This window comes from Phoenix dactylifera, chromosome 9 (genome assembly GCF_051530095.1).
Source record: "Phoenix dactylifera cultivar Ajwa chromosome 9, Ajwa_hap1_PhDact_Kaust_v1.1, whole genome shotgun sequence".
NCBI lineage: Eukaryota > Viridiplantae > Streptophyta > Magnoliopsida > Arecales > Arecaceae > Phoenix > Phoenix dactylifera.
This window is the reverse complement of record NC_143198.1, coordinates 20,153,387-20,165,617: the sequence shown is the minus strand read 5'-3', so window position 1 is coordinate 20,165,617 and position 12,231 is coordinate 20,153,387. Positions and strand designations below refer to the sequence as shown.

Here is a 12,231-nt window from a genome sequence, read left to right as displayed (position 1 = left end):
GAAAATCTTCCATTTCTAGGTTATAGCTTTAGGCCTTGTTTGGGGGAGATTTTGGAGGGCCAAAAAGTACTTTCTGGCCCTCCAAAAGTACTTTTAGGTAAAAAATGGTGTTTGGTAAAATTTTGGAAAAGTTGTTTTAGCTTTTTCGGAAAGCTGAAAACAGCTTTTTGGCAGAAGCTCCATTTTGTAGCTTTCCGAAAATGTTGTTTTCAGCTTTGTCAGGAAGCTGTATTTTTGACCAAAATGCCCTCATTTAAAAGTTTTTTTCTCCCAAAAATCTCAATCTCACCGCCTCTTTCTCTCTCACCATCCCCCCTCTCTCCCTCTCTATCTCCTTCTCCTCAATGTCGCCGGCCCTCCTCCTTTTTTTTTGGGGAGGCAGCCCGTGGTTGCCCACGGTGGCAACCACCACGCCGGCCACCCATGGACGCGCTCCCTAGCCGCCGCTGCGGGTGTCGCCCCGGCCGTTGCGACCCACCACAGCAAAAAAAAGGAAGGGGAGGAAGGGACCGCCATGGCCGTCGCCTCCCCGGCTGGCGCTGCGGCCCGCCGTCCCGGCCCCCTCCCGAGGCCCCCCCTCCCCCGCGGTCGCTGCGGCCCGCCGTCTTGGCCCCCCTCCCATGGCCGCCGTGGCTCGGCCCCCTTCTAGCGTCGCCGGCCTCGCGGGAGAAGAAGAAAGGAGAAGAAGGAAAGAGGGAAAGGAAGGAGAAGAAGAGAAGAAAAAAGAAAAGAAAAAAAAGAAGAAAAGGAAAGAAAAAAAGAGAAGAAAAAAAAAAGAAAAGAAAAGAAAAAGAAAAAAAAATAAGTAAATAAATATGTATATAAATGAACAAATAAAATAATAAATAAATAAATAAAATAATAAATAAATATATTTCAATGAAATAAAATAATAAATAAATAAATAAATAAAAATATTAGTAATTATTTAACCATTTTTTCACCTAGCTAGAAAATTTGTTAGAGAAATAAATGGTCATTAAAAGAGTAAAAAATTAATTTATACTAATAATTATAATATTTTATACATTTATTATTGTATTATATTATGTTATGTTAAATAATTTAATATTATATTAAATTATTATCCTATAGTATACAATGTTATAGTACTATATTATAATAATATTATATTACATTACATTAATATTATACTATATCATATATTTAGGTATTAATATATATTATATTTTATTATGCACTATTGTATAATACTAGTAATGTCCTTTATGGTCATTTTGTTATACAAAAGTACTTTATCAGTTTGTTTACCAAACAAATGTTAAAACGCCATAGCACTTTAAAAATTTAGTTACCAAACAACAAACAGCTTTTTATAAAAGCTCTACTTCCAACAGCTCTACCTCTAACAGTTCTACTTCCAATAGCTTTACTGCCAACAGCTCCCCCAAACAGGGCCTTAATTTCGCATAGCCATAGAGGTACGAATAAAAACCCAGACATTAATTGCGAAGACCCATGAAAACCTAAACCTAGACTCAGAATTAGCCAACAGGACCGCAAATAAAATGGTCCAGAAGAACCATGAAAACCTGGACCTAGAATTAGCCAACCAGACCACAAATAAAATGGTCCATACCACAAATAAAATGGTCCGGACCTCTTGGGACAGACCTGGGTCTATTCCCAGCAATGTTGCAGATGGGCCAGGTCATAATAGAGGATAGCCGCATTTTAAAAATCGAGATTCAAAAACCCATATTGAACAACCTAAAGTTAGGCCTGTGGCCCAGCCTATTTATAAACCTAGTCTTCAGTCTAATGGTACAGAAGACATGCCAGGTCCAACACTCATGAAACTTGGGGCCGCAATGTTTAACCATTTAACTCATTTAACTTATTTCAATCTATTGTAGGTCAAACTAGATTACCTATTTAATAAAATGGTTGGATTTGAATCTGAATTTTTGAACTATTTAATAAATAAGTCATTTCAGCTTCATATATTTTTGATCTATCATGTATTTGACTTGACCTATATTTTATTTGATCCAATCCAACTTGCCACTCCTACATCCAATTAATTCTGATGGTCGGCTGCATCCAATGTTAATTGCATATCGAGAATCAAGGAGAGTTAGGCTCGGCCTCATCAAGCCATTTAATAATTGGATGCAATGCTGGTGTCTAATTGTGCATCGTATGATCTAATTAGAAGAAATTACAAATTTCTTCAATCAACATAATTCGGGCATCTTTAAAGATATTTAGAAAATAAAAATTTTTGTAAACATAGATGTGTAGATCCCATTTTCTTTTTTTAGTAAATTGAATAAGTTAAATTAATCGAGTATAAATACATATATGGGAATCAAAAAATAAAATATCAAAAAAATAAATAGAAAGATGTGCCATAGAAACCTATAATGCTGATTCCATATGGCTTGCTGCGTAAGATTCTATCCAATCAGTTGGACTGTTAGCTTTTTTGTAAATATGTGAAATCTCAATTGATAGCAGTGAGTGCATCATTTGCCAACAATTCTACAAGAGTGGATAAAATCTTCTATTAGTAGAAGGTGGATTAAAAAGCCATCTGATAATTATCATAGGTCTCCTAAATAAATCTATTGAAGCCTTTAATGTGTATATAGTATAATTCAAACCTTCTCGGGTTGCATGTATCTTTGCTATTGGAACTGTAGTATCAAAAATTCTAACATCACCTACAGGTACCAGTGCACCACTAGCACTTCGTATAATAAAGCCTACTCCACTAAAAGCACTTTTCCCCATCACACTTCTATTAGAATTGATCTTGAGGAAATAGGAGAGTGGTGGCTCCCAAGAGAAGTAAATTAACTGTAGGATGTAGAAATTGTATAGAGAGAACCACAGATTGCCCCTACTGTCAAAGGTCACTTTGCAACAATCACCTAAAGAAATTCATGAGCCTGGATACAGGCTTTTGATAGAATTAATCTAGCACGTTATCTCATTCCTTAAAAGATACAACCATTCCTTGCCAACCGAATATTATAAGCAATGTAACAAATCAAAATTGCTTCATCCTTTCAACCATTACCGAAACATCTCTTTCAAATAGTGTGTAGAAAATTATCCACAGAAAAAGATGAGAAAATAGATGAATTCTAGGGTGGCCGATTGGGGCCTGACTCCATACTTGAGCTACATGGTATTGAAGTATTATAGCATGAGATAAGGACTCCTCAATATCTAGGCATATATCACAATAGCTTAGCATGTGGCAAAAATGAATAAAAATGAGCTAAAAATGTCCTATTTTCTTTCATTAATAAAAAATGAGCTGTCGGACTTTCTTTTCGTACTATTATGGATAGTCAAATAATGGAAAAGATTGGATTCAACATTGGAAATAGGATTTACTACGGATTTGAGCCATAGCACATGATTTTATAAAATCCATACGATTTTTCCGATCTAAATTAAAACCTCTACTTCTACTAGTAATATTTGTCCTTTACAATTTAGCCCAAAATTCTCCTTTTCTAGTTGAAAGATGTTATAACTTCTCAAAATAGATACAACTAATGCAAATAGTCACAAAAGGCTAAAAGTTTATATAAGGCAAACATCGACTTCTACATCAATATTGTTTGCAGCCACATCTACTGATCCATTCTAAATTGAGAGATATATGTAGTCAAATTTTTTTCTGAAAAGTAAATATTTATTTTGACCGTCCAATTTAGAAGAAATTATTAATAAGACACGGTCTACCAGCATCAACAGATCAGCCAATCATTGCTCACCACTCAGAATAAAATACTGTTTCATTATCAACCAGATCGAACAACTATGGTTCTTTTTTCGGCAAAGTTTGAAAAATTGGTAGGTGAAAAACAAAATCTTCGCGAGAATATCACCGCCAAGTTAAATTCGAATTTGCTTAAACTGTAACAATCCAGGACCTCACCCAAAATAGCTAGCCGGAAGGTATTATTTGGGTTCTTTGATCCTGTATAAGTATCCAAGATCTATCCAGCGAATAACCGATGTGGGACTAAACACACGCCGCACGGATCCTCACATACTCTCCCCATTCAAGCCCTGACGTTCTCGTCATGCTAAGGGTTCAAATCTATTCAAATCTAATTACAAACACTATGATCGGTCCGTGGTCAACCCCAATGGATCTGTGCTGCAGCGTCCCCTAGTCCACATAAGTTATGGGCCGGATCCGCTCTGATACCATTTATAACAACCCAGAACCTCACCCAAAATGGCTAGCCGGAAGGTATTATTTAGGTTCCTTGATCCTGTATAAGTACCCAAGATCTACCCAGCGAATAACCGATGTGGGACTAAACACATGCCCGCACGGGTCCTCACATACTCCCCCCATTCAAGCCCTGACGTCCTCATTAGGCTAAGGGTTCATATCTATTCAAATCAAATAACACCACGATTGACCCGTGGTCAACCCCAATGGATCCATGCTGCAGTGTCCCCTAATCCGCATAGGTTATGGGCCAGATCCGCTCTGATACCATTTGTAACAACCCAGGACCTCACCCAAAATGGCTAGCTGGAAGGTATTATTTGGATTTCTTGATCCTGTATAAGTACCCAAGATCTACCCAGTGAATAACCGATGTGGGACTAAACATACGCCCGCACGGGTTCTCACATACTTTTTCCGTTCAAGCCCTGACGTCCTCGTTAGGCTAAGATTAGAGCCATGGTATCAGAGCCATGGTTGAAATTTTTCTACGGCATGCATGAGATCCTAATAGTGGTATCAGAGCCATGGTTATGTAGATTAAGATTAGGATTAAATATGTATATTATACTTATTTATTTTCAAATCTATGCTCCTTTTGTACCATCAAAATCAACTAAACAACATTTATGAAAATTTAGAAATGATACTCCACCTTCACATGAATGCAGTGAAATTAATCAAACAAAGATAAGCTCTTATGAGAGAGAGAGAGAGAGAGAGAGAGAGAGAGAGAGAGAGCGAGAGCATATAGTCCACAGAAGCAGCAATGATATGGTCTGGCGGCAGGGGCAGGCTCTGGCACCGTATAGGTTGGTGGTGTTTGGAGCATGCTGTGGCACGCCGTGGTTGGTGGTGGCAATGGCACTTTTTTTTTCTTAGAAGAAGAAAAGAGGGGGTGGAGAGAACCTCGCCCGCATAGCAACTCCTACTGGACCTTCTTCCCACTAGAGAGTGTTCAATGCGGGTATAACATTTTTTACTCATACCTTTTCCACTTGTGGTAGAGCCCCACTAGTGTGGCAGCTTTATCTTCGTGTGAGTATGTCACACCAGCACTATCTAAGTAACGGTAGATCAGATAGTGACTCTACCGGATAAACTAGGCGGAGGACATCCGGTCTCCGCATTTAATCGATGCCCGTGCATTTCGAACCTGGGCCACTCCGGTAGAATTAAAGCCCCGTTCCCACCGTGCTACTACCTCGGTAGTGTGGCAATGGCATTCGGTGTCGCCATCTAGGGTGTAAGTAGATAGAAAAGATAGAGTGTGAGTTTGCAATCATCTCTCATTTTTGTTTGGTTTATTTTTTATTTTTTTGTTTGATTTACTTTTAGGGAGAAAATATTATTTTATTAGGTGGCATATGTGATGAAGCAACCCTGCTTAACCCTAGTATGGTTGAGAATGAGATAAATATCATATTTGAAAAGCAATGCGGGGAGCAACGATTGGTCCGATCTATAACTAACTGGTTGGCTGGATCTAATTAATAATTTCTTCTTGTTTAGAAGCCTAAATGGTCGAATTTGATGTTGCTCACTCAGTGTGCCATATTCTTATGGGCTAGTACTACGTTGTATTGCTAAAAATGTTATCCTTATTTTTTTTATTAAAAAAAAGCACATCCGGATGCGATACAGTCAAGTATGGGCTTCCAAAAGTTTGGCGCTCCATTCAACATCACAATGGAATGAATTTTGCTTCTGAATCTTATCCGATCCTTTCCATAGTGACTAGAGTAGTCTACTTGACTTTGATAATCCTTAAAGCTCTTGCTAAATCAGAATTGAAGATAAAATATTTGCTGACTTATCTTGCGGCTAAGTCGCTAGAGCTTGCTATGAAGTTAACCTTTCTAACTAAGCTAAAAAACAATCTTCTAGCATGCCACATTGTGTGCAAACTTTCTTCTCCTCGATCAGATTATCAAAATACACGAAAAAAACACAATCACACGTGGCATACAAGAGTATTAACTATAGCATCTATCTATATATTATCATGTACCTTGGTGCATTTGATGCATCATCAAAGATCAACCCTACTTCGCACCATCAAATGGCCTAATAAGCAATGGACTTAATAACACCTTCAATATTAGAAATAAGCCCAATTTTCATACGCACTACATCTAACACATATCTTGAAGCATAATCAAAGGACAGTAGTGCATCACATCATCCATATGTCCAACTTTTTGCAAAGAAACCTTGAAAGATCTCATCTAGGAACTAGAACGAGATCCAGCAGTTGAGAGCTGGGTGATATGGATGCCAGCTGTGTGAATCTAAACGGCAAAAAAACTATTTATATTTGATTTTTTCTAAAAACTACGTTATATTAGAAAATAGAATAAAACAGAAAACCTAATGTAGGTAGAGTTGGTTGTAAGATAGGTCCTGGAACTTAAAAGCGCCCAAGGCTCCTTGCGGGGCTGGAAATCGGTCCTCCTTTCTTCCCTTCTAATAGGTTCCGTGCACTTTTTCGTAAACCCAAATTAATATTTCTCCCATAAGATCCGAAACTCCCCGTCCCTTTCCCCCAAAGCCTCCGCCCAAATTCCTTTACGGGGAATTCCCTGGTGGCGATTGATCCATCGATTAATTAGTTTTCTCGATCCTCTCGGTACGTCTTCTTTCCCCCCTTTCCCCTTCGCGAATCGCTTCCCGATCGATCTGCTTCGATGTTTCTTTTTCTTTTTTGTTCATTCTTTTGTGTTTTTTCGGATTGATGTGACGATGGCCTGTGTTTTGGGAATCGCAGGAGAAATTATCACCCTATGGCGAAGAGTTCCTTCAAGCTGGAGCATCCCCTCGGTTTGTCCCCTTTATCCCTCTCCTTTTCTCGAAGGAAATCGTCTGATTTCGATTCTAAGGGTTTTGTTTTCTTGGAATTTCGAATAAAGCTTCTATATTGATCGTATCCGTTGTGTGATTTAAGGGTTTTGTCTAATTATTTCTTTCGTATTAATTCTAGATTATTATGAGTTGCTTTTTCTTTTGGGGGGAAGGAAAGAAATAATTGACAGGAAGTAATAGAGGTGCATCCAAAGATCAGGATTGGGTGAATACATTATTTTTGTTAATTATTGCTGTTATTATTACCTGTTTCTTTATATTTGTATTTGTAGTTTCTAAATTCAACTTTGGGCCTTTGGCACGGATGGAGTACGGTCGGTTTAGGTCTGTCAGGAAGACTAATTTTAAGAAAGAACACCATTAAATCTTCATCACGAATCAAGATTGAATAGAATCTGAATATTCTTTTTGCATCAGTTGGATTTTTTATGCTATGCCATATATATTTTGGGTTTTCCATGTTAATAACATCAGGAACTTTATTCTTCAGATTTGATAGTATTTTGGGTTTTTTGTTTTGTTTTGGTACAAGGGAAAAATACCAAAAAATGAATAATTGTATTAATGTCATAAGTAGATGATATAATTAGGAATTGTATTTCTTTATATTTTAGAAAGGTATTTTCCCGTATTGGTGCTCTTTTGCTCTTGTTAAACCATTTCTTAGGAAACTTGTTTTTGAATCACTGGTATCATTTGCCCAGTTAACAATATACTTCGATATATTGTCACGTTTGCATTGAAAGTATTTCATCTGTTCGTGTGCTTTTATTGTGCACTTCTTTTCTTTCTGTGCTATCTTGCTAGGATTCGATGATCTTAAATACCAAACTATCTTAGTTTGTTCTTTTCTTTTTTCTTTTTTCTTTATCAAAACACACTTTCATTCAAGATCTGCGGAACCATCCCGAACCGTCCGGTTCGGGGCGTCTCGGGCCGTACCGGCGGCATACTGGGACGGTTCCATCATTGAAACCAAGATGCCTCTCGCCGTCGCTGGAGGGGGGAGAAGGAGAAGAAAAAAGAGGAAGAGAGTGTGTGTGTGGGGGGGGGGGGGGAGGGAGGGAGAGGAAGGAAGAGAGGCCGGGGAGACGTGGAGGCTCCTCGGCTGGCCTTTCTCTTCCTTCCTCTCCCTCTTCCTCCCTCCCCCACTCTCTCTGTCTCTCTTTTTCTCTCTCGTTCTCTCTCTCGCCCGTCTCTTCTACGGTGTTGGTACGGGCCCGGCATGGCACGGCGCGGGCCTGTACTGGCTCGTCCCACCGGACAACTGGTACGGTGCTCGGTACCGGTTCCGCCATCCTTGCTTTCATTTAATAGAATACTTTAGGAAGCTCTAATGTTAATGAAGTATTTGTTTGCTGATATTTGAATCTTCTCCTTCATTTTGTGAGTCTTATAAGTGCATTTTGATACCTTGATTTTTTTTTTGTTTGCTTTGCAAAGCATTTCAAAGGTAGTGATGAAGGATTTCAAAAAATAGTGATGCTAAGTTGAATCCATGCTGGTATCATGTACTTTGGATGTCTCATATCTGGGTTGACCTCAAGAATGCAAATTCTTAGTGCTTGAAAAACTATGATTTGTCTATGTTCTTGAATGCAATTAGTGTTTTTTTTCCCAATTCTCATCACTTGGAGACTTTTGAGATGCATTTGAGACATGCATGTGCCAAGCATGTTTTTGTGAATTCTCTCATACACCAATCTGCAACAGCCAGTGCTACAATTCGATGGTTATCTTAATTGGTGCTAAACAAAAATTTGAATCTGTCGTTACTTTTCTGTGACACTTTGTATGTTCCTCTGTCCTCACATGATACGGTTGTATGGGTATTGCTATCTTATAATCATCTTTTGCTTATATATATAGTCTGCAAATTAATAATATAGAATCACTAGTCAAGTGTATTTCTCTGCCCACTTGGTTTCTGAAAACTTGTTTCATACATGGTTGGCTGTAATTTGGTTAATGCATGCAATTTTCTCTCGCAGGTGAAGCTTTCCCTGTAAATCTGGCTTTACATTGTTGGGCCATATTCCTGATATCTGCTATTAGAGTTTTTCTTCATGCATGTGAATTTTTTAGCTATATTTATTTATTCAATCTTGACTTTTTTATTTTTTTTGTTGCTAATCTTTTTTAATGTTTTATATTGATATGGCGTGCATTAGGTGCTTTTTTTTCCTTTTACTGGAGAGAAAGGTTAGAGTGCTTAATCTTGTTGAAAATAACAATTTTATGACGTTGCTATTTTTATTTCATAGTATATTGTAGCATACTCATGATATGTATATATACTAAATAAACTTCGGCATTCATAACAAATGAATTTGTATATGAACATCTAAGTAATGACATTGTTCTAGTATTTTGTGAGAACATCTAATACTTGCATTGTGTTCTTATTACATAATGCATAAGCATATTTTACGTCAATCGAGCATTTTTTGTTGATTGTGAATGGCTCATCTGTCCTATTATGGCAAGACGATCTTGACAAAAGGAATTATGACCTGGTGGGGTTGCACTCACTGTCTTAAAGACAGCCACTGGGCTTCATTAGGAGCTAGGATGCTTCGTCATATGCGATCATTTATTTGTATGGTTAATTAAAAGCAAACTTTGAAACATGTTCTATTGGTTTTGAATTGTTGCCCCTTTGTAGTTGTAGATTGTTAAGTTTTCCACATGCTGGATAAATGATTATTTTGTAATTTCATAAAAACCTATTTCTACATATCCTGTACATGTATCCAAATTGAATGTCGGCATTAGATACAATTTATTGGTATAGAGAAAAAACCTGGCATATCATCCCATGCCCAGACCTGTTTTCCATGTACCTTGCATTCATATGTTACCAAACATGTGAAGTTTCTATAGTTCTCTAGCATTTCTTATCCAAATTTTCAACTGTGATGTTGGACTATATGATCATGGCGGAATACTTGATGTTTTGAAGCCACTCATGTCACCTTTGGCATCTCTTACTTTCTTCCACTTCATGTTTTCGAGGACTCATTGCAACATCAGACTGTTTCATCGGTGGTTACTTATTTTATTTTACATTGGCTGTGCGTTATAAGAATTAGATGTTTTTTTAATATATGGTTGCATCATTATATGTTTTTGATTGGTCCTATTTTGCTAAAGCTTATATTTGCTTAATAAAGACTAATGTCTATCAGTGTATCATTTTGTTTTTCCACTTATAAGTATATTGAATTTAGGGCCGTTTGGTTGGGGGAAGTCCCATTCCCATTCCTATTCCGGGGGGAATGGGAATGTGCCCCAATCCCCCAAAATTCGATCCCTATTCTCCCTTGGTATTCAAATCTGATCTGATTCCAACTCCGATTCCGGTCACGAACCAAATGCGTAGGGGATATGGCTGTTCCGATTCCTATTCCAATTCATTCCCATTCCGATTTCGATTCCGGTCGTGAACCAAACGTGCCCTTATGGGTATACCTATCATTTGATATTAAGCCTATTTATTATTTATACCTGTTTATGCTGACAGTGTTCTTATGCGAATTGCTTTCATAAGTCTCAGTGTGAAATTTGTTATGTATCTTAGATGTTTTTTCCCTCTGTAATGGGTGGGCTGTTAGTGCACATTAATTCATTAAGAAATCGAGGGGTTTCAAACACTTGAATGGCAACCTAAAGTCTGAAACTTTTTTGATGCATATGGAGTAAAAGGCTCGAGCCTGACGCATATGCTGTCCAAAAACTTTTGTATTGTCTTAGGAATTTAGGCACTGCACATGCATAGCAATTCTCTTACCCATCAGAAATTATTGTTGCCTTTTTGATGTCCGTGTTTCGGTTCAAGTGCCTATGTTATCTACATGCTTTGCATTTTTCTGGATACTACATTGTGTTCAAGGTTGTTAATTATGGTTCTTAGAGCTTTGGTTTCCTCTACAACCATCCTTGCTATTTTTAATTTGTATTGCATTTCGTTTAATGGCAAGTTTCTTTTGATCCTATGTTAATTTATATATATTACATGTTTCAGAAAGGAGGCAGGCAGAAGCTGCTCGTATCCGAGAGAAGTATCCAGACAGAATTCCTGTGAGAAGTTCTTTTGTCTTTATTTCTTTTTCATGATATTCTATATTCAGTGTTACTTATGCTTTGTCTGGATTATGAAATTAGGTGATTGTTGAGAAGGCTGAAAGGAGCGATATACCAGACATTGATAAGAAGAAGTTGGTTTCTTTCTATTTTAGTTTTTAAGCTTCTCTTTATAATATATCTGGTCACTTGATCTTTAAACAGTCAGTTTAGACCTTCGACAGCAGTATTTTGTATTCTTTTCTGTTCTTTAATTTGTGTTCTGCTCGCAATATATATATTTCAGTAGTTTATTTGTGATGGTGCTTGTTTATACTGTTAGCAGCCTTTAATTTTAGATTGATTGTGAAGTTTCTTTATTTTTCCTTTGCCATATGCTAGTCTCAGTTAGCTTTAGATTATAATTGATATAAATTTTCTATGTTTTCTCTCTAGTTTATATAAATTATCGAAGGTAGCCCTAAATGGAAATGCTTAGAGATGAGGATTATGATGTCTAACCCGATTTGTTGGTACAAAGCTTGATGGTTATTATTATGGTTTTATGTTCTCTATCTAATTTTTGAAGTATGTATATCTTATGGTGATGCAGGTACTTGGTCCCTGCCGATTTAACTGTTGGGCAGTTTGTCTATGTTGTTCGGAAGAGGATTAAACTCAGTGCAGAGAAAGCCATCTTCATTTTTGTCAAGAACACTTTACCTCCCACAGGTCGGTCATGATCCAAATTCATGTTTCGAGTTACTACATTTCCTATCTTATTGCATATTTATTATATGTTTGTAAAATGCAGCTGCTATGATGTCTGCAATCTACGATGAAAACAAAGATGAAGATGGTTTTCTTTACATGACATACAGTGGCGAGAACACATTTGGATCCTCCTAAGGCAATGAAAATATCTTTGTAGATAAAAAACCTTGAAAAGAAGGTGTATATTCTATCGTCATTCTCCCCAAGTTATGCTCACTAGTTGTCAATCCTTAAGAGCAACGCTGTTTGCATTTCAAAAGTTACCGGACATCTGAATTTAATATTACAAATATGGATCTTTATATTAA

At 37.3% G+C, this 12,231-nt stretch overlaps 1 protein-coding gene across 1 annotated transcript; it reads left to right on the top strand.

Moving 5' to 3' along the window:
• Window positions 1-6,648: 6,648 nt before the first annotated feature.
• Window positions 6,649-12,231, top strand: LOC103720494 (autophagy-related protein 8C-like). The gene is made up of 6 exons (XM_008810212.6): window positions 6,649-6,854; window positions 6,993-7,045; window positions 11,112-11,167; window positions 11,252-11,304; window positions 11,763-11,881; window positions 11,964-12,231. Exons 2-6 carry the CDS (start codon window positions 7,009-7,011, stop codon window positions 12,056-12,058), a joined length of 360 nt encoding a protein of 119 aa, XP_008808434.1. The 5' UTR covers window positions 6,649-6,854; window positions 6,993-7,008; the 3' UTR covers window positions 12,059-12,231.